This window comes from Pituophis catenifer, unplaced genomic scaffold, assembly GCF_029215685.1.
Source record: "Pituophis catenifer annectens isolate HBS135680 unplaced genomic scaffold, rPitCat1.0.hap2 SCAF_1, whole genome shotgun sequence".
Lineage (NCBI taxonomy): Eukaryota > Metazoa > Chordata > Lepidosauria > Squamata > Colubridae > Pituophis > Pituophis catenifer.
Window position 1 is genome coordinate 186,361,054 of NW_027256881.1, and position 23,790 is coordinate 186,384,843.

At 33.1% G+C, this 23,790-nt stretch overlaps 1 protein-coding gene across 5 annotated transcripts in view; it reads right to left on the minus strand.

The window, feature by feature from the left end:
- Window positions 1-23,790, minus strand: part of GLS (glutaminase) — a 62,201-nt gene that overhangs the window by 28,291 nt on the left and 10,120 nt on the right. For 2 of the 5 annotated variants that reach the window (XM_070946236.1, XM_070957193.1), the window contains exons 4-13: window positions 23,551-23,630; window positions 21,558-21,721; window positions 17,315-17,373; window positions 8,335-8,367; window positions 7,664-7,722; window positions 6,745-6,811; window positions 5,372-5,422; window positions 4,289-4,465; window positions 3,807-3,938; window positions 2,998-3,090 (exon numbers count right to left, since the gene is read on the minus strand). In XM_070946236.1, the coding sequence (XP_070802337.1) occupies window positions 2,998-3,090; window positions 3,807-3,938; window positions 4,289-4,465; window positions 5,372-5,422; window positions 6,745-6,811; window positions 7,664-7,722; window positions 8,335-8,367; window positions 17,315-17,373; window positions 21,558-21,721; window positions 23,551-23,630 (915 nt within the window). Of the gene's footprint in view, window positions 1-682; window positions 1,256-2,997; window positions 3,091-3,806; window positions 3,939-4,288; window positions 4,466-5,371; window positions 5,423-6,744; window positions 6,812-7,663; window positions 7,723-8,334; window positions 8,368-9,709; window positions 9,885-10,035; window positions 10,380-17,314; window positions 17,374-21,557; window positions 21,722-23,550; window positions 23,631-23,790 lie in introns of those variants that run through there. The other 3 variants (XM_070953985.1, XM_070932400.1, XM_070931586.1) reach the window with 3 other exon arrangements.

The window sequence follows — 23,790 nt, forward strand, 5'->3', positions numbered from 1 at the left end:
CAATAAAAGTATATTTTTCTAACGCACTACTAGATTTACTATACAAAGAAATAGTTTAATATGTATAAAATATGTATATTAATGTAAGTTTTTTAGCTTAGAAAAGTAAAAGGGGTGTAAAAATAAAGAGGGTATAAAAATCAGTGAAATAAAAACTTTATTTCTTCCTTTTTATAATATCAGAAACCAAGATCACCAATCACACAAGGAAGTGATTCCTCACAGAGCACTTGTATCATGGAATTTATTTCTTAAGATATAAGGGTGGTCATAAACTTGTTATAGTTTTAAAAATGAATTAGAAACATTCATGAAGAATGAGGCTATCAGCTGGATGCTAGTCCTAATGGCTATACACTACCTTCTATATCAGAAATAGAATGACTTACAACATCAACTGCTGGTGGAAAAACAGCAAAAGGATGCCAAGTGGCCATTGAAAAAGCAGAATCCTAGAATTAGAATTTCTGTCTAATCCAACCTGACTTTCTTACCTTATATAGTATTTTTACACAAGCTTAAATAAGTTTAACAATATGCTTTATATAAAAATTGTGAATTTTTTTGTCAGTGTTGCAAAACAGTACATGAACAGTTAAATTCATTTACATTCAGTTACACTGAAATTAACTGAACTTAATTGGAATAAATGGGATCAAGTTTTTACACTGTTCATGAAAAAGACAAAAGGTAATTTTTAGAATATATTAACAATAAAAAGAAATATCTACTTGTGAACCAGGACTTAAATTTTCCTATATCCTTGGCTCTCATGTTCTTGGTTAACAATTGCATCTTGATTGCATTGCAAGATTTCTCACTTTTACAACACCCCTTAAAATTCCCATTTTACAATTCATTCCTTAAGTATGACACAAGTTTAAATAGCACACATTCAGTTTTGTTTCAAATTGCTTTGTGAAAAAAAATTATTAAAGCAATCAATATAAAATGATTGGTATACCAATTTGGGGTGTCTCAAGTATATTTACAACCCACTGAAGTCAAAATAATAAATCTAAAATCTAGACAAACCAGAGTGTAATCTAGACAAACTGGAGTGTGTTTAAAAATGAATTCAAACTCTCTGAAACTAAAGCCCAGTGCACTAGTTTTGTTCTCCCAGACCTTCCATTCTATACACTACAGTTGTGGAGATGTCCTCGTTTGATTCGGGTGACACTTTTTTCCACACAGTCTCTTTTAATGCAAGTTCGTGCTGAAGACTCTCATAGTCCAGTGGTCCAAAGGAATGCTAATTGTTTAAGCAACATATAGTATGTATTAAATTACCAATGAAATAAAACGTTCTAGCATTATTTTTATTCATTAGTTAGCACTTGCTGGTTCTCAGAGATCTCTCTCAACCTGACATTATTATGCCACACAGTTTTTAATTTCAAACCACAGGAAATAATTTATTTAATTTGGTGAAAGGGAAAAAAGACTCCTTTAACCCACTTCATTCATAACAGGATGCTGATTGTATTAATTAGCCATACAGCAACTTTCATGTTAAAGTAGAATTCCTGAGGTTCTACTAATTACTGAGTTGCTAACAGCACTCCTACAATCCAGCTTTTCCCAGTTTAATTCAAGTCGGACAATTCAGCCTTCCCTCTATCTTAGAAAAAGATGGTTTTCAAACTGCTATGGCAATAATTATTTATGCCAAAGCTTTATCAAAAATGTTAGAGAAATGAGTAAAGGACTGAAACATGTTAACTGTACAAGGCCAACGTTCTAAGCTCCAATCTTTTTCACAGCCCAAACTTGACCCAAGGGGCAAAACATAAAAATTGTCAGTGAACTTACAAATTCTACAGTGCAAATGGAATTCCAAAGTCTAAGTAATGACTACTGCTGGTATTTTGAATAGTATTAATGCCATTAAAAACACAGATTTCTTCTCAATGAGGATCAGAGCCATGGTCAGAACAGTAAGCTGACTGACACGTTTGAAAGTTAATACAAGCTCTGTATCTCAAGCAGTACACTTTTTAAAAAATGTTGACAAAGAAGCCTCTCAGCAACAAGCAAGAGATTACCCACTGCTACTCTGAGAGTCAAGAACAGTACTGGAGATATTGTCTCATTAATATGTGGATCAAACGTGTTACCAAAATAAAAGTAATCTGTATTAAATATACATTTTTATTGTTCTTGTAAGATCAAAATCTGTAACAAAAAACTTTGTCCCATAATTTTTATAAAATGAAAATATACCACTGAATATGCTAGGTTTACATCATGGTATTTTATCCAGGATGATTTTAAATCCATCTAGAACAGATACATAAACTGTTCTCAGATTTGTTTGAGGATAGTTTAAATAATACGCTTGGTATATTATATAATGCCAATTATTTCACTAAACTAAACTAAGTTTCAATTAAATGCCACATTATTACTAGACAGGTAGTCTTCAACTTACATTTGAAGTTACGGCAGACCTCCCCAGATCCTACTTATAACCAGGTTTCAAAGTTGCAACACAATTGCATTTTGGCTGCTTGGCAACTGGCCCACATTCATGGCCATTTGCAGTGTTCTGCAGTCATATGACCACAATTTCTGATTTTTGCCAGAAACTAACATTTGCTTCCAGTTTCCAGCAAAAAAAATGCCCATTGGGTACAATGGATTCACTTAACAGCCATAGCATCTGCTTAATGACCATGGCATTTACTTAACACCTTCCACAAAGAAGGTTGTAAAATTGGGTGCAGTCACACAATAGGTTCCTTAATGATTGGCATGACTTACAACCATAATTCTGGCTCAATCATGGTTTGTAAGTCGAGGGCTACCTGCAAGTAAGCAAACCAGTAAAAACCAGTGAATAATGTAATATAGCTTAGCATTTCCAGATATGGTCTGAATTGTATCTGAACACTCACAACTCAGAGTATTGATGTAATACATGTCATTGACCAATCCTATTTGGATGTTGTTATGCATGTTACACATTAATTGTATAAAATACTTTCAACTTACTCGTTGATCACCACCTTCTCTCCGAGGATCAAGCTTCTTTGCAAAATGCCTCAGGTTATCATAATTATGAAAGTTGCATAAAGAAACCAGTTCCTGCAATAGTAAAAACATAATTGTGTTATATTTATACTCATGTATACTATCAAGAGCCGTGGTGGCTCAGTGGTTAGAATGCAGTACTGCAGGCTACTTCTGCTGACTGACTGCAATTTGACAGTTCGATTCTCACCAGCTCAGGGTTGACTCAGCCTTCCATCCTTCCAAGGTCGGTAAAATGAGGACCCAGATTGTTGGGGCCAATATGCTGACTCTGTAAAACTGCTTAGAGAGGGCTATAAAGCACTGTGAAGTGGTATATAAGCTAAGTGCTATTGCTATTGCTATCATAATTTACAACTGATTGTTTCATTCAGCTACACTCTGATATTACTGATACACATAACTCTAAGTAAAGTCCTTTGTCACAATGAATAGTAAGCGTCTTATAAATTTAGGGGAACAAAAAGAAAAAAAATATTTTGGCAATCAGGATTGAAAAGAAATGCATGCATTTTGTCAACATTTCTTCCACTTTCAAAATGCACTTTCTATCTTTGCTTAGTGTGTAGCTTGTTGGGGTATGTAATTATCCATCCTTTTGCTTTAAAAATCTTCCATCTTTATCTGCTTTGATCCTAACAATGAAGACATAAGCATTTCTGCTCAAGAAAAATGCAAACCTCCCTACTTCACTGAAATAGGTGTAACATTAATGATCGATGTACTTGTGCTACAGACTAGCAACAATTCAAGTAAGAAGACTTGCTCACATGACAAAAGTGTATCCCCTTAACGCTGTTGCCCATCTTGTCTAGTGGAGGTGACCAGCACATCATGCCCATAACGTTAGGAACAACCAAGAGAATGCCACCAGCAACTCCAGATTTTGCAGGAAGACCCACCTAAATGAATGTACAATTTAAGCTGTTAATATATACCTATTAACATTTAAATGGTATTCACTGAATATCCATATTATCTGTCAAGGTAATAATAGTTTTCCAAAATGTATCAATTAGAGTACATTTAGATCCCAGGAATTATTTAGTTGATACCTCAAAATACATTTGTTTTTCTCGATTCATTTCTGTCATTTGAGTTCTAACTAGCCTATATGGCATGGAATGCCTTTTACCACCCATGGTAAATTTGCTAATTGCTGTTAGCACTGATTTTAATAAGAAGTTAATTCTTTTTTTAAAAGAACAACTAAACATTTTTTTATAACAGATCCCTTTAAATAAACACTTACATGGAAGGCAAACTGTCCCGAGAAGTCATACATGCCACATGAATGCATCAAACTTAAAGTGTTCCGAACTGCTTCAGGACTTAGGACTCTCTCACCAGTGATGGGGCAAAACCCGCCATTGGCAAGGGTGGCTGCCATGACACTAGCAGATTCACATGTCACTTCTATGGAGCACAGCTTAGGAAAAATGAAGACAACAAGAACAAGAAAACGTTGATCAACCTATGCAAACAAAAGGCTATGTAAGTAAATGGATGAAAGAACTACTTTATAAAAGGGAGCCTGAACCCATAAAGAGCCTATTACCCTATGAACAATACAGCATGTGAAGATAGACTGTTTCCAGATTAGGGGAATAAAGGCCTATTTGAGTGAGCATGAAGTGGGCATCTGATGCTAGCAACGTTTTTCAATGAAAGTGATTATCATGGTACAAGATTAACTCATAAAACAACTTGGTAAGATTTTTTTAAAAAAACATGTTCTCTAATCAGTGTAATAGTGCAGCTTGTTGTGATGAAAGACTGACATTTTTAAAAGAAACATTTAAAAGCTACATGATCCTGTTACTGCAGAGATGAACAGTACAAACAATCATGTGACAGAATCAGGACAATTTATATTATTTACTAGTGTGTAAAATTCAAAGCTACCTTACGTTTAACTTAATGAGTGGGGAAAAAATCTCATATTTTAATCAGTAACAAGATTACTGATAAGAAAGTATGTTTTAGTTAACCTAACCAGTGTGAAAGCACTAAGGATATGATTAACTATTTCTTTTCTGAATAGTACTACAAAATTGGCTGCCAAACATATTCCATTCTGATTATAAAAAATATATAATTCTTCGGTCAAGGATTGCAATCAACTCTTAATTTGCATTAAGATCAGAGAATGAGAAATGCTGATTTATTAAAACATATACAATTGGAAAATCATTTAGTTAACATACTTGCCCCAAACAAAGGATCGGATCCTCTGCTGTGCAAAATTTATATAAATAAAAATTTAACCTATAATTCAATGTATTTCTCTTTTCTTCTTCAAGGATAACAAATATTCTAGAGATTAATTAGCTACCTGGAAATAGAAGTCCAATATGCCAACCATATCCGTGCCCTCTGGAAAACACTTGAAAATAATAGAATATTTTAATACATCATGATACAGTAAAGTTATCATATGTAAACTAAAACTGATAAAGAAGATGAGAAAATCTTAGTTCTGAAAATTCAGTTGAGGATGATCTCAGAAAAGAAGAATTATTTAGAATTAAAATAAGACTTAAAATAATAATTATTGAGAAATAAAATAAGACTTCCAGACATTTAAGTCTATCTTAAAATATTTTAGCTCTATTACAAACTATCAAACAATGTGTACTTCTGACAAGTAGTTTAGTAAAAGATTATTACATGCTTTTGGCCAGAGAAGTAGGAGTGGATTACAATATGAAGATACTTCATTTCTTTTCCATCTTTGTCCCATTCCTATTTCCTTGGTCATTAAAACCAGACGGAGAAGGAAGTAAGATGAATACGATGATCTCTCCCCACACCACCACCACCACCACACACACGCTACTTCTCGGTAATCCAAATGGGACTAAAACATCTAATGAAGACATAATGTCATTGTGTTAATTTTAAAGTAATATTACATTAACTACTATTAATATGAGTAATATTACAAGGATTTCAGTAATTATCTCTATGAAGCTAATGGGAACATCCATCTTTTGTTTCATGCCTGCATATTAAAAAGCATCACCCACAGATTTCTCTTTGTAGATATATGACAAGTTGCTTGCTTGCAATTGTGATGTTTTAAAGAGGTCATCTATTTAGTTGTTTACCAGAAGTCACCAGAACCAGGAAAGTTGGGTAAATTTGCCGGAGAATGCTGATACTTCTGAGGTAGAGTAGTGAGTCAGGCTAGACTTTGGATGCAAGATCTCTCTTGAAGGAATACCCAAAACAAGAGATATTTGCTGAAGCAAAAAGACACAATTTATGTCTATCTGAAAAGGAAAGCTTACTCCCTCAGTACCAGCATTTATAAAGATGTTGCTAAAGATCATAATGCTGAATATAGAGAACCTGCAACCAGGTGCAAAAACAACTCTATGCAGATCCAGAAAGATTGGGAAACACATTGGTTGAAAGCAGACTGAAGGCTTCAGTGCAAGCCAAGCTAAGTAACATGATATGCAAGAAGTGGTATACACATCAAATGTTTCTGTTCCACATGAGGCTTTGTACAGGCCACATCAATCCATTTGTGTAAATCACAGAGTCCAAAATGGAAGGATAACACTATCGCTGCATTTTTATTATATCAATATTGTATTTACCTTTATTGTCATGATGAAGAAATAAAATGTTATTTGTAGTTTGTTCAACTGACATTACATACATTTAAGGGAGCGGAGTAAATATAATGGAAAAGCATACCTTTTTCTCTTTCAGATAATAGCCTATTGCAAAGTTTCTGTCTCCACTCTCTCTTTCAGACTGGAATCTAAGGAAGAAAAGGAACAGAAATGGATATCAAAACACTAAATACTTATTAACAATACTATTGGTAAGATATTTTTTTTTAAATTGTTGTTAACTCTAGCAATGTGTATAGTTTGGGAAGGCACAGACTATTGTTGTGTAGAAATTATCTTAAAAAGAACGAATTACTGCTGTAGCATATTATAAGCCTCAACGCAAAGGACATTGCATTCGCTATTCAGTATTAAACTAAATAATTTTTGTAAATAAAGTTACAACTTGGCAATGGAACTAAAATATTGATAATATATCTGTCATAACTACTTGAGAATACAATAGAAATTATTTAGATGTTAAGTGAAACATAGGAATACAATGTAAGTCAGAAAGTTAACCATCATCACTCCAATAGACAGAAACTACACAGCAAATGCATACTGCTGTGTTACAAGCTGAGCTGTTACAGACAAGCATGCCTTGTGCTGCTTCTTGAAAAACCGTTTGAGGGGAAGAAAGAACTTACTTTCTCTCTACAGAGAACTGTGGTTGTTTGAAGGGGGCAACAATGGTGAGGCAAAACTGATGTTTTTACCAAACCTGTAGAAGAGAAATAACCTCTCTTTCTCCTATATCCTCAACTCTTAGTGGAGGAAAGGAGCAAGATTTTTTCTTCCCTTTTCCCTTGGTTTTTGGAAGAGACAGTGCCATAAGGTGCAGTATTTCTACAGAAATCCAGCATAAAGGAAAACATTTCTCCTATACCCAAAATCTTAGCTGAAGCAAAGATCTAACTAATAAAATAAAATATCGTATGTATAGCATTAATATTAACTATTGCTCATAGTATCAAAATTAATCTAGGAAACATACTTACGTGGCATTACTGAAACCGACATATTCGTTTCCAGCCATTTTATTCATGAACTGCATCACCTAAGGAAAGCATGATTATTTTTTTCAAAATGTACCAAAAAGCACTTCATAAGCACTAAGTATTCAGTGCAAATAACCAAGTTAGATTTAGATATTAAGCTATGCTGTCATTTTATAAGAACAAATATATTCCACAAGAAAGCAGGAAGAGATTTTCTGCTTTAATATAAATTACTATTTACTGCAATGTCTAAAATAAAATTATAGTTTGTTTAAATTAGAAATTAGTATTTTTTTATGTTAACTTCAGTTAAAATATTACATACATTTTTAGTCTAGTTGAAATTCAATGACATTCTGCGCTTAGTTTAAAACTGGAGAGCAAATGCTTCTAAATTTCACAGAAGAGAAAAAACACTTGTAAAAATGAGTGAGGCGTGTCTCCAGTGTTGCTACATTATAGTTTATAAATATAAAATATATTTACTATAATATTTTTAAAATATAAAACAGATAATTAAATTGTTTCTTACAATCAGTAGTAGAGTCCAATTCCAATTCAAGTGATTTTGAGCTCAGTTAATAAAAAGATGTGAAGTGAAAATATGGGAAACAGCAACACTCTATTTTGTAAAATTATAGAAAATAAATTGTAACAAAAGGTTTGCTTACATAGTCAAACTTCTCAGCATTATTTACTCCTTGCTGAAAGGAAAGAAGAAACATTTACAAAGTTTATTAATACTAGGGAACTTTAATTATAGACTAATTTGTTTCATTGTTACTTAAATGCTATTATGTATTATTAGACTAGAGTTTTATTTGTTAGTCTATATACCTAGAGTTAGATTACTGAATTGTTATACAAAGCATTACAATACTTTAACATTGTCTGTTAAAAACGTTACCATGTAAAACAATAGAGCTGAACTTAGTTTTATTTAAAATGTAATTAGTGAATCCATTAATTTTCCATGATTTTTTAAAAAAAATTTGCTGAATTTCAAGCTATTTGTAATTAATACTGTTAATACTGCTTTGTGGAGGTAGCTTTTAAATGCTAGGTAGAACAATTTTAAATGCTAGGTAGAACTAATAAAAAGACAACTGCATTAAAATAAAGTTTGGGTATGGCTAAATGTGCTGATAGGAGCATCTGCATGTGCATGCTTCTCACACTTTAAAAAAAAAACCTCCATTAGTATCTTTATATTTCAGCCATCAGTGTTAACAAACTGGGATAACAAAAATGCTCATTTTTTTTAGTTCGCAAAACTGAACACTTAAGAGTAGAAAGAATAACACAACGTAATGGATATTTACTGACTGCCAGTTTGGTACCACAGAGACTGGTATACTTAACATACTGCTGTTCTTAAATTCAAAGGATTGTATTAAGAAAACATTACAAATTGATTATTGCTATAGTAAACGTGTAAAGTTTAAAATTGTGCGCATATAGGTATGCTTGGGTATTAATGAACCTTGACTGAAGCAAAGAGTCTGCATAAAATATATGCTGGGAGGGAGCAAGCCTTTAACAGAAAGTGGGAAAGGGCTTAAATGCCTACATTGAGGTCAGAAGATCAAAATCTTGTTATATTTGTACCTGGATACTGAAAAGGATACTTCTTCAAGTAAAAAAAAAATACCCTAAAGAGTATGTGCAATTTTTTTTCTACATTTGGTATTTTAATTTCAGAAACATTTAGGTTTCCAGATCCAAAATTTCAAAAATAAGTAATATGAAATCATAGCTAAAAGGTTCTATAAAGATAAGACTGAACAAGGCAGATGTGGGGTTTTTTTTAATGAGATTACGGTGACACAGCAAACAAACTTTGTTTATTATTATAAGAATATTCTGGCAGTTTTATCTGTATCCCTAATGTTTAAGCTGCTAGATATTTAAACATGTATTTACTGGAATTGCCATTTTTTTAAAGCAGACAAATTCAAATTTAAAGGCCTCAGCTAAACAATCCACGAAACATTACTTTCACAATGTTAGTTTAAGGGGGGGAAAAACCTTGAAGCCTGTATGTACCAGCATTCTACTCAATGAAATGTATAAAGCCAGCCTCATTTCCCATTCTACAGTGGATTAGGACCTTGCAGACAATCCGTGAAGCCACAAGCACCAGCTCATCTAGTGATGTACAGTCATTCACGTATGATCACCAGCTGAAAGAATACCATACTATTGTGTCAACATCAATCAAATTAAAATGCTGCTACCCATAGAGTCAAAGGCCATTTAATATGCTAAAAGATTATGCAATGTGTTGAAAAGCATTAGAAAAACAAACTTTTTTAAAAAAAAAGTGTAACTCCAAATCTGTTCAATGAAAAATAATTAAAAGAAGAAATTACCAACTTCATTGAACTGTTGCAGTTGTCAAAATATTCCATAGATCCTAATGCTGTAAAATATGTAACAACATTTAAACCACAAAAACCTTTTAAATGCACAGTGAATGTTGCTTGGGAAAGTGGGAGGGGGTCGGCATTAGTTATGGGATGCTATACTGATCATTGTTGCATGGTTAAAACAGTTAAACTGAAACAAGTTTTGCATTTCTCCCCTACATCTGACAAAAGGAGAAAGATGCTTAATGCAAGACAATAGTAACATCTCATCCTCTCCCCACCCCTCCAAAAAAACAAAACAAAACCAGAATAAAACCCAAAGCTTTCACTATTTTGACACCATTAGCAGAATCAATAAACCAAGCAAGAGTCTGAGCATATAAGCAAAGCAAACTTATTTCAGCATTTATCATATTCAGAATTTTCTTGGCTTTAAGCTCCAGAGTATTTTGATACCCAAGAAAACAATATTTTTTACAATTCCATTAATAAAACTATAAATAAGAATATTTAAACATTTAAATACTGGATTTTTTCCAATAGCATTTAAAATCCATGTTCTTAACAATGTCATTTCATTTGGTCATGACACATTTTTCTTTAAGAAAACATAAAAGTATAGTCAGCGTTAAAACAAGATACTAAATATTGCAAGTTATTTTTCCACATCCCCGCCTTAACAATATGGAAAATATGTCTTCAGTTTGAAGATGGAATATGAGATAGAACAAAAGCAACTTTTATTTTGAAAGGGCTACTTTTCCAATCTCATAAGCAATTAATCTGTCTACTAATGTTCCATGCAATATTTAACTTCACAAACATAATATATACATATATACACTTATAGTGTGCATGCTTGCATGTATATTTATGTGTATATGCACACTATTGTGTATATACAAAATATAAGCCTTGGAACACAAAATATTTTAAGACTGTAACAATCCAATGACACATCACACATGCATATTTTATATAATTATACACATATCAACATTAAATAAGAAGTAGGGATCATATTTTATGTATGCCAAAATTCTACCAGCATGCAATCGGAACTTAAAAATCATAAAATAATTGTATATGTTTCAATTTTAAAATATTAGGTCACTAATATAGAGACATACCAAACATTAAATTATATTAAGATCTGAGCTTAGAACTGCTGATTTAAGCAATTCATATGATTTGTTTGTGTGGATTTTCTAAATTGTCAACTTATTTTTGAAGAGTTACTTATTCAACAAATTAGTTTTATTATAGTAAAATAGTGTATATCCTACCCTATTTTAAATCACCACTCTAATAAAAAGGCATAATGGAGTTATGTGATACTGGTAGTATTTCAGTATCAGAAGGTTGTCTCAAAAACAGTGTATGAACTGGTGCTTTCCGCAAAAATGACACCAACACTTTATACTATATAAGATGACCTATGTTCAGGATTTGGCTGGAACATTTAAAGCGTAGAAATAAGCCTCAAATCCAATTAAAAATGGTTTTGTAGCTATGGGCTAGAACATTTCAATAACACAAGACTACACTGTGTCATTTTTGTACTGTATTTCACCTTTAATACTATAAACACTTTTTTTACATGCATTTAAAATTTGTGTGTCTAAATTTAGGTTGAGTATCACTTCAGCTATGGATCTATTTCCCATTGTTTCTAAATTATTATTTATGACTTGCTATATTTGAACCACAATGATTTGTTCAATGAAGAACAGCTTTAAAACCCCATGTCTTATTATATAATTTATACCATTCCATTTGATTCAATTCTATACAGATGTACTTACGTCTATATAAGAAAATATATAGAGAGAAAATATATAGTGTAAAGCAACAGTCCCTTTATTGGTTGCAAGTACAATGAAAAAGTAATATATTTTAAAGGGAGGGTATACATTAATTCACTACATCAAATATTATTATTAACATAATTTTGAGACAAAAATTCTAAAAATGGCAAACCCACTTCCTTATTATCACAAGAAAGCTATATAGATATGGAGTCACCATATTTTAAGACTTGACTGAAAGTGCCGAAATTTTTTCTCTAATAGCATCATATATCCCATGATTTTTATAGAGTACTATGTCATATCATACTTGAATACCATTGCAGAACATTGCAAGAAATTATTTTTCTGCCACCATATTTCAGACACTTTGATTTAGTCAACACATTATTCTACAATCTCACTTAGAAAGTGTTGTGTTTAGCAACAGTGGTTTACCTCCAACTGCTCTTTTTAATTACAATATTTGTGTTTAAAGGTAGTGATTATTTCACATTCATTTAAGCTGTATATAGCTAGAGATAACACAGTGAATTCACCAAGAGCACAGAGCACAGAGTTGATTAGGGCACATATATGCAGTGTATAGCTTGGGATTCCACATATGAATTAAGAGGTGAACATCTTAGAAGAATCTTTTTTTCAAACTCAGTTCCATAATACTGTATGGTCCCATGAAAACTTGATGGATTCTATGAGAGACTTAGGGTAAAAGAAGTTAACTTAAGCACAGCCAATCTTCTATCAATACAGCTTTGACTCTTGAACAGAGGTTCTGGGATTTTTTAAGAAAAAAAAATTGCATGGTTTTCTAAGGTTTTGCCCATGTGGCAAAAGGGTTATTGAAATGGTTAAACTAAACTATAATATATTACCTGTTTTATCCTGGTACATAGCCAGAGTTCATAACCCCACATTTAAACGTATTTCCTGCTTAAATGGTCATTCCAGAAATTTTATTACAAATTCTCCTTTTGGATACTCCTGACTGTTGCCCTAAGTGTAGCTAAATTCTGCTACCTCATATGCAAAATGTACAGATGATTGATTGATAAACCCAGTTAATTTTACAACTTGTTCTTTTTTATATGCAATCTGCTTTTTTTAATTACTGAAATTTATTTTGTACTAATGTTTGACCACAAGAAAGATAGTTCACAGGTTCCAGAGACTGAAAAAAAAATCTTAAAAGCCCTGTTCAAAAAAATAGGAAATTATATTCTGAGATGATAGCAATGGGCATAACTCTATGGCCATAACATAACTGAATGCTAAGAAGCCAAGAATAAAAATATTAAATACTCTCAACTTTGTTTACCTAGTAACACAGATAAAGAAAAAAAAACTCAACTATATATCAAATATATCAGTGCTGGTTGTCATCTTTAAAGTCATTTATGGCTTTGGACCACATTATCCATGGGACCATTTTTTCCCAGGTGTTTCTTTTCAGCAGAATGGGCGTATTCTGGGTACCATTGGCCAGGAAATGACAATTAGCAGGACCAGGACATGAGCCTTTTCTGCCATAGCACCTGGACTATGGAAAATCTCCCTGCAGTGATTACAATGGCCCCAACCCTGCTGGCCCATCAATAAGGCCCTAAAGGCCTGATTCAATGCCCAAGTCTGGGGCCCAGGGCCCAGAGTGTATGAAGAATCCCTTCTTCTGGTTGTGTTAACAATAGTAAATTGTGATATCTTCCTTGGCTGCTGTGCATTTTAATTTTGTATTTATGACAGGAATTCTTTTAAGAATGTTCACCACCCAGAGTCACTTGTTTAGATGGGGAGGGGGAGTGACACAAATTGAATGAATGAATAAATTTATATGTATAAATCGCAACTAAAAGAGAGTTGTAAAGCCAAATCAAAGGAAGGATTCATCTGTAATATTATGGGTAATGTACTCTTAATGCTAGTTAAGATGGCATTCCTTGCCAATATTTGTTTTGTAATTCTATTCAGCAGAAATCCTTAAGAGTAATACTTTTTTCTACCTCACACGTGTTCATCTTCTCTGGACCACCTCATATTGTTTTGTTAACAGTTGTCACAAGGAATGTGAGGCTGCTTATATATTAAACTTTGGAATTCAAATGCCAATATAAAAGTTATGTTCTATGTTATTGAGCTCTTTTATTATCCAAATCTCTTAATTGACTGAAACCATGTACTACCATAACTAACCAATAAATGATACAGAGCATGCAGAACACTAAAAGAATAAGAACATCTTTCCAGATTAAAATCAAAGGCCCATCTAAGTAATCTCTAAAAGATTACTTAGAAAAGAGGGACTTTTATGCCTGTCTCAGCTACAATCCTAAACAGAAGCAATGCTATTGGCACCAATGGGACATCCTCCACATGCCAATTACAATTGGTATTTTGGCTCAAATTGCATTGGAAAAAGGAGGTTTCTGCTGTAGCCTTAATGAGACGTTTAGTACCACTATCCCGGTGATATCATTCACCAGTTATATCATTCACCAAAAGACTGCCAGGCAGCTAGTTGGCAAGCTGCCAGAAAGAAATCTTAAACTCCCTTTTCCAGAATAGTAGCAAGAAACATGTAAGGGAGAAGATGTGTCTCTGCATGTAAGCGTCACTTTAACAGACAAGAATAATGTTATAGAACAGTGGGAGTAATCTGTGGCTCTCCATATCCTGTTAGCCTTGGTCACTATGGAAGTTGATGAAAGCATAATCCAAAAGTGAAAAACCACAAGATTCCTCACCCATGCCCTACATAATGTATTCTTATTTTTTTCTTTAGTAATATTATGGAATACAAATAAAAGAGCCATAGGTGAATATGATTTAGCTATTCATGTTTAAAGTCTTTGTATAACTATTTGGATTGCAATTCAAAATGAATAGAATTAACAGGCCTCGTTTTGCTATTTTTAAATATGTTGATTGAAAAAACTATCATGAAATAAAAATAAGTTGCACTACTATGGTAAGAATTAGTATCAAATATTTGTGCACACCTAAGAATTTCATCTGTATTTGTGACATAGCTAATGGTCGCAGGTTTCTTGCATATCTGTGAATTAAGGGGATTTTCCAACTTTCTAGTGATAAGAATGAAATAAAATATGAAAAGCAGAAGATAAAAATAATAGCAGAAGTTCCTGCTAAAAACATGAATACCTTTGGAGATAAGCCTAAAATTTATCCCACTGCTTGCAGGGAGGGGGGAGGGGGGAGGAGGTCTTTGCTTTCTGGCACAAGTTCACCTCACCTAAATTCTGTTTGCATGTATAACCGCAATTTCAGTGTGAGAAAGGAAATGGTTCTATATGTAGATGGCAGTAAGTAAATTTTATACATGACCATATTTTTAAACAAATAATTAATTTCGTTTGCAGGAATTTCATTTTCTCCTGTCTAGACCTTTTTTTGGAATAAGGCTTTAGGGAGGAAGGGTCACAGAAAATGGACCTTAGGTCGATACAATGAGAAGACACGGTATTGCACAGAATTTATGTATGTGTGTGTATGTGTGCACATACACATACACAGAGTCTACTCTTTCTTTTGGGAAGGATTGGTATAAATTCAGGATTGCCTTTCTTCCAGGTAAATTACTGAATTTCTAGGATTTAATCTTCAATTGAAGATGCAAAATGTACATAACTGTTTACTTGTCCAGTGCATGAACATGACAGAAATACTTTCAGCTAATTAATTAAAAAGAGAAGATTTACAAAGGTGTTTCCTATGAAAATAGACAACTAAGTTCTATAACTTTGTGAGGCCGTTAAAATGTCGCACACATTACAGCACTTCAAAATATATCTAATTTATGAGAGTAAGATTTAAATCAATTTAGGGGAAAGATTAGAAACTTTAATTTTAATTTAATTTCTTGGATTTCCCAATTCATAAATTCACTATTTTAATAAAATAGCTTCCCAGAAGATGTAACACATAAATGTCTTACAATCACTATAAACAAATAATGATGCAATATGGTGGTTCATGTCTGCTAGACATGCAGATACTACATGCAAAGTTTCAATGCAATCAATACTGACTTGTAACATTATTGCTGTGTTTTTATATTACGACTGCATGCAGTAAAAAGGAAAACTGCAATATACTGTAATGGCCTGAAACCTAAAGTGGGTTTTTGCCTGCCAATAAAATATGCATTTGATTGGCAATTCATTAATTTTAATAAAATGAATTTCCAAACATGTGTGCACTTCATATGATATATTGGGTACTGTATAAAAGGCTATTGTGTGAACAAGAAATGCACTGAGCTGTTTGATGAACTATCAACCGCTTATCTTAAAATCTTATTGCCAAGCTGAATTTTAAATTATTTAAACCTCCAGAAAAAAAAAATAAGCATGAATAAATTTACCTGTCGAATTTAAGGCCATTTTCCTTCACCTACAGCTATTAAAGATAAATGTTTAAAGCAGGAATTTTTTTTACACAGAAGCAGAAAACCATGAGCCAAAAATGAAATAGCCGTTCATAATTAAAGCTATAAGGATATGATGTAATCAAATATTTAAAATCTCAATTTTGATTTCTCTATTGCAAAATTAAAGAAAAGGGACAATTTTCTTTAAAACTCTTTCTGAGATAGCTTAATGATATATAAATGTATATAAATATATACTTTTAAGGATTAACAATAACTTGCAATTCAAACTATGTATTCTTTAATTGTGGAAATCTGTCTAAAAACTCTACACTGTTAATTATTAAGCCAAACATTTTAAAAATATATTTTTCTAAGGAAAAAAGTATTACTTCCAAAAGTAACAATATTTAATATTAAAGAAATGCCAGGGGATTTAACTTTATATCTGGTGAATGCATAAATTGAAATATAAAATGAATTATTTAATGAAAAAATAGTTCTCACAATGGAAGCATAACTCTAACTCATTCTTAAAATAAATTTACCAAAACATGAAACTACATATTAAAACTGCTAAAATATTCATAACTTTATCAGTGAGTGGTGTTCTTTATTAAAAAAAAACCTCCCAAGTTTGTCTAATACAATATTTTCACATCAAAATATCTCATTCCACAATCTAGAAAGGTATATTTATCTTAATTTTTTTCAAAGAAAGAAACTTTTATCAAACCCAATTTCAAAAGCAGCTTGGGATTTTATTAAAGTGTTTCAAACTGTAAAGTAAAAGGGAAGGAGGTGGGGAAAGAGAAATAGAAACATACCAGCAACATTCCCCCTTAAACATTATCTTGCTCCGTATCCCAAAACTCCTTTTTGAATTTGGGGAGCAACAGGCAGCTGAAAAACAAGCACTGAAAACAATTTCAGAGGCACACAAGTGATAATGACTACATGCTTCTATGATCTGCAAGAAGCAATATAGGAAAAATTCCCATGTCTATATGTAATCTAATTCTGATTATAATTTCTTACAAACTATTTACAGTGCAGCTGTCAAAAATATTCACTGTACATATTTTACCTTGATCAAAGAGGTGATCACAATTGCTCCAGCATTCACCATAGGATTATGAGGTTTGTCTGTAAAATAATAAAAAAGGATCTAATCACAGAAATGTATCTTCCAATAAATTAAACGAACAAAGCTTCAGCACAAATTAGTCATACTATTTATAGCTATCTTTTTCATAGTCAGCTGATGCCATATATTCCATCTAAATAAGATGTTGAATACTGATGTTTTCCTTCTTTGCTTAATACTAACCTGATTTCCAATATCGCATGAACTTCTGCCCATTCTTTACATCATCTTCCAGTTTTATTCTATCATTTATATTACTGTATATCCAATCCCAACCTGAAATAGCAACTATGATTGTTCATAACAATTAGTTGGACAACTTCAATCCAATTCAGGTTTTCATAAATATTTCAAATTCATACATTTTTTTCCTTTTAATTTTGTCATTTGGTTAAAATAAGGGAGGTTGTTATCAAACTCAGGTCATGGTAATGGCAACCTAAATCAGGGGTCACCAACCCCTGGTATGTGGACCGTCACTGGTCCATGGCATGCCAGAATCCAGACCACACAAACAAATGAAACCCCATCTGCAGGATGCAGTAGCACATTAAACCACACACCCTCCAGTCCGCAGAAAAAACTTTCTCCGCAGAACCGGTCCCTGGTGCCCAAAAGTTTGGGGTCACTAACTTAAATCATCTCCACATACTATCCCATATTTTACTAGGGTTTTTTTTAAAAAAAAAACTGAAATCACAAATGTGAAGGGAAACACTTAATCCACTTCTCAGATGTACATTTTCTTGCAGATACACTTTAATTTAATAATGCTTCACCTTTAGATAATTAAATATCTACAATTTTTTTTCTCCATTACATTAGGTACTTGCACATGATTATGCAAACACATACAGCCAGGACACTATAGGCTCATTTAAAAGATCAAATGTGGCAATTCTCACCATCCAATTTCTACTAACATTCATCATCTGAAATCAACAATGAAAATTTGCTGTTTGAAAACTCAATCGATTTTCTGATTTATCTTTTACACAAACTCAGTCCAAATAAGGTGGAATGGCTATTGAGTCAGAGGCCATCTGTACCTCTCTGGCTTTTGTAGAAGCTGTGCTCCCTCAGAAAGAGCAGATGGTGATCATGGCTAGGCTTTTGCATAACTTTGGCTAGTGCGCCAACTACAGCCTTTCATGGTACAAGATATCCCCCTGTTAACTTTTGATTAGATTACTACAATTTGCTGTTCATGAGTCTACCCTTGACAACCATCTGGAAATGGCAGCTCATCCAAAATGCAGTGGCATGAGTGCTCACTGGTTAGTCATAGAACTGCCATGTCAGAGCTCTGCTGCAGAAACTGCACTGGTGACCAGTAGATTTCCAAATGTAATCCAAAGTGCTGTCACTATTTATATGTGGCTTAGGGCATCTTGGGGATCACTAGTTCTCCAAACTGTTTCTGCCTGTCCCTACCCAGTCAATTAGGGAATGTCTGCTAAGGATCAGTTAAGGTACAATGTGAAGGAGCTTTATTGTACCAATTAGACATGATTCTGTATGCAAAAAAAGAGCTCCTACTGACCTAGAACACAATATCAAGTACAAAACTTATTGTCTTCTAGTTTTCCTATAAAAATGCTGGTAATCAATAGTTAAGATGAGAGCACGTACAAAATGGGTTCAAGGATCCTTGAAAAAAAATATCAAAGGGTTCAAAAATATTTAAAAGGGTTTCAAATGCAGAGAAATTGAGTTTCAGCTGCTTTTAAGATTGCGTTCTTGGTCAGTATTTTGAAAACTAAGGTGACATTTCAATATAGAAATACCAATATACTTTATTTAGTCAATAAAAGAGTATGCATGCTAGTCCGAATGAAATTATGAGCTAGCATGTGGCAGTAATTTTTAGACATAACATTTGAAGCATATGTCTTTTGGAACAGACTGCAAACCTTTGCACACATGGAATCTTGCCAAGGGTGTCACTGTATCCTAGCTTTCAAAAGCTTAGTTAGTTATATGAAACTAATGACTTGGAACTCAAGGCTTGGAACAGTTGTTTATATTCAACAGCTAATGATACCCTTAGAGTAGGTATGGGGTAAAGGAAAAGAAAGAAAATATAGAACTAGTGAATATCTGCCAAGAATACATATACAGTGTTACAAAAAAAAGAAGTGGCAATTCATTTTACCAGTATGGGGATATCTCTGGAAGCTAATTCATGAAAATTTCCAGTGTTCCATTATACATCGCATATTTCAAAGTATAGGAAAATTCTCTCACACAAAAAGAGAAAGTCATCAGGAAAGGAAGAAAATATTTCTAATACTACACATCCATTAAAAATCCAAAAACATTTCTTGAGCCTTTACAGTATTTACAGAGCATAAATAAAATTGATGTAAAATGCAGGTAGCAACTCATTGAATTAATTTTATTATTAGATCAAATACCTAATATAAGAGTCATTTTAATGTTCTGAATCAGCAGTATTTCCTGTTAAATATACAATGAAATCCACTGCATGGTGGAACACTGCATAATCTTCCAATGCAGTCTCTTAATTTTATCCTATTAAAATTATAGGAAATACTGTATGCACATTTTTTCACCATCCCATTCAATATACTATTCAGAATTATACTGAACAGAACCAAATGAGATCCCAAATTAACTTTATGAAATAATTGCAGAACAGCAGAACCAGTTTCCAAACAACTACAAAAACATTTACAATGCTTTAATTTGGTACTGTTCTCTGCAGTGGATGAATTAGTGGGGAAAAGTGCTGACAGTAAGATTTTTTTTAAAAAAATGTGATTTTCTTCACATTAAACACAAATACATTTTTAAGAACATATATGTATAAATAATCACAGGTGTGGCTAGACACAGTTCTATTTATCACAATTTTAGTTCCTGGTTTATTTTCTTACTTCAGCTTGCGCAGGCTGGTTTTCGGCACTGCCTTGTGCACAAAGGGATCACACTCTGGAAAAGCCAAACTTCCTGGTTCTGGCCCGCATGCGCACCCAACAATCAGCTGGCCGGCGTGTATGCGCACACCGGTTTTTGGCACTGCCGTGTGCACGAAGAACAGCTGATCATCACCAGAAACCCAGAAGACAAACAGGCAAGGCCATACGTGCCAGGCGTTTGACTTCATGTGCCACTTTGGGCATGCATGCCATAGGTTCGCCATCACGGGTATATACCATACACAATACCCATTGATTTTAGAACAGCAACAACATGACATGCTATGTGGCAATGCATTCTCAAATGCTAGTTCTCAAACGCAAATCTATGTTTGCGTTTCATTTGGAATGATTTATGTCTGCCCCCTCACATGTTATAAAGAAAATAACCAAGCATTCCCAACCATTTGCCATTCTGACCTGGGTTGCTAAGGTGGTAGTTAGGAAATATGACCAGCCACAGACTCCCTCCTTCTTTTGAAACACTGTGTTGTCATAACTGTAACCAATTAATCTGAATGAGAACTGAAATGGGCCATTTGGGGCCACCGAGTCCAAACCCTTGGTGGGTGCTGGAATCTATATTAAACATCTCTGACAAAAGTTCATTTAGCTTCTAGCTGAACACATTCAGCAAAGGAGAACTGACTACTTCTCTGGGTACTAGATTCCACTAGTACCTGCTCAGTAACTGCTCTTACTGTTCAAGATTTTTTTCTAGCATTCAATCAGAATCTTCCCTTCTGTGACCTTCTTTTGCGCAGCATCCTTCCAGCTATTTAAAAATGTTGTCACTCCCTCAAGTCTTCTCTGGTAAATATTAAGCATTCCCCATTGCTTCCATCTCTCCTTACAGGATTTATTTTTGGCCCCCCAATTATCCTTTATAGACCTGTTTCAATTTGCTAAATTCTTCTTAAGGTGTAGACAGCCAATTTGGATAAGATGCCTGAAACCAAGAGACTGTGAAGTTTAGTCCCACCTTAGGCAAAGCCAATCAGGTGATTTTGGGCCAATCAATCTCTTTCAGCCCTAGTTAGCAGGCAACGGCAAACCACTTCTGAAATTTCACCAAGAAAACTGCAGAGACTTGTCCTGGTAATGACCAGGAGTCAACAATGACTTGTAAGGCACAAAATAATAGTTTAACGTGTGATGCCCAGACCTACTAACTTCTCTGTCACACAAATCTATTTCACTAGATACCATATTAAGAAATGATAATTGCACACATAACTTACCATCTTCATTGAGGAACAGTTTGTTGAATCTTAATCCACTAGGTTCTTTACCAACATATTTATGTACATAATCAGTGCCAAGATCATTAACAGCAATAGCATACTTCAAAGGCTTTACACAGGACTGAAGACAAAATGGAACTTTGGTATCTCCAATGGAATGCCTGTAAAATAAATACTATATTATTTATTGCATTCACTCACATTTTTTCTGAGAAATAAAAAATGTGTATCTTAAGGCAAAGGCTTTGGGAAAAGATTTTATTATGAACCACTGCTATACAAAAGATCACCTAAGAGTCTATTTCATCTTTAATATGGTAGAAAACACATTCTACCATATTAAAAATAAAAGAAAAACCACTTAGCAAATCCTGAACAGTTATTTGAGAGACTTGCAATACTCAGAGTAAACATAAGCAAATAGGTTTAGAAATAAATAAGTTATCTTCTTAATATTAAATAGCTACACAAACTAAATGTTCAAGGAATTGATATAACTATCATATGGAAATATTTCAACATCCAAAGTATTTGGATGGTATAAATTGAAAGGCAGGGTATACATTCAGTAATAAAACAAAAAAAAATGTTAGTAAACAGAATAAGGAATTTGTATCATTCAATGGAAGCATGCATAATGTAGAGAAAGGTTATTGTTATTATTTTTTATCATATTATCAGAAACTATGGTCATTCAATGAAGCTGAACAGCTTCAGCCAGTAAATGTAAACTATTTTTTTATATATGATCTTATTCTAGTACAATATGAAATTTCTCTCATAAGATACAGCATTTACTTTATAAGAAAGATCAGACAATTCCACGGAGAACCTCAGTGACAACTAGTTATGCTTTCAATAGTTACCAATTATTTATTTGTTTGTTTGCACCATATCCAGAGAGGAAATTGACTGTTGTTTATCTTTACTAAGCATGCATGTCAATATTATATGGAGCAGCAGATATCAAAAACATAAATAAATTGTGTAAATAAGATCAAATATAAGCATTATAATTAAAACCTATAGAAAAAATGAATTTCTCCCAATTGTACAAATTATCTACTCAAACTAAAAAGTTTGTGCTATTTCAAATCTTTATGGAAACAAAACTTTGTGGTTTCAAAATGGCAATTCAAGAATTGCATAATATATGTTGAATTGCATAACACTGAGCATTTATATTAGATTCATGTTAATTCCTACTTTAATTTCTCCTTTAAACTTATATATTTGATGCCCTTTTCATTTTCAAGACGTGTTCTGATGAGCCAAGATAACATGCTTAAGGCCTGTGAATCAGGTCATATCTAAAAATATTAAGTGGACAAGATAAATTTTAATTTCTCATAGAAATCTGCCATAACTCTTCATTAACAAGTACTTTCTAATACTATTGTATCTCTTATTTTTTAGAATAACATTTTCCAAAGGTAATTATTTGCAACAATCCATTTCTTGCCAAAACTGGATTTTACCTTGTGAAAATGTAGCTTTATACTTTCTAGCCTTGGAGAAACAGGGCATGTCAATAAAATTCAGTTAATATCTATAATATCACTAAATCAAGAAGGGGCTCATGGCAATCCATATATGGGTGGGTGAAAAAAGTGAAGAGTTTTGCATGACACCCAGGAATGGATTATAAAACTCTATATTAACATTGTAACATAGCATGGGTAATTAAATTAGGATTTTTCAATGCACAAAAAGCCTATAATCAGTGATGTTGTTTTGAGGAACAGGGGGTATAAAAGAATCATTTCAAAAAAGGAACTCTCAACTTCTGAAACATCATCCTATTTTCTACTAAAAATTGGAATGCCCTAAGCAGAACTAAAAATCCTATCTTTTCTCTAGTACCATAAGAAACATACATAGATTAAGCAGAACTATCTTGTATTTGTAATTTAACCCCCCAAAGGGTGTCTCTGCTTCTGTTTCTACAACTGAAATTATTTAATCAGTTCAGATATTTAAGCTACAATACCTCTGCCCATCGACTGTGCAAACAGATACTGCCCATAAGTCAGGACTGAATTTAGCCAGTTGTGGGATATAGTCCGCAACCTATACAAAACAAGTCCAATATAAAAGAATTAGATTATATAGCTACAAATAATAAATACATGAAACCCAGCTAGTAAAAAGCTAGTAAAATAATAAAAGGCACAGACACTTATCTAACCTCTCCCCCAAACTATCCCAAATTTTTAAAAGCAGGATCTAC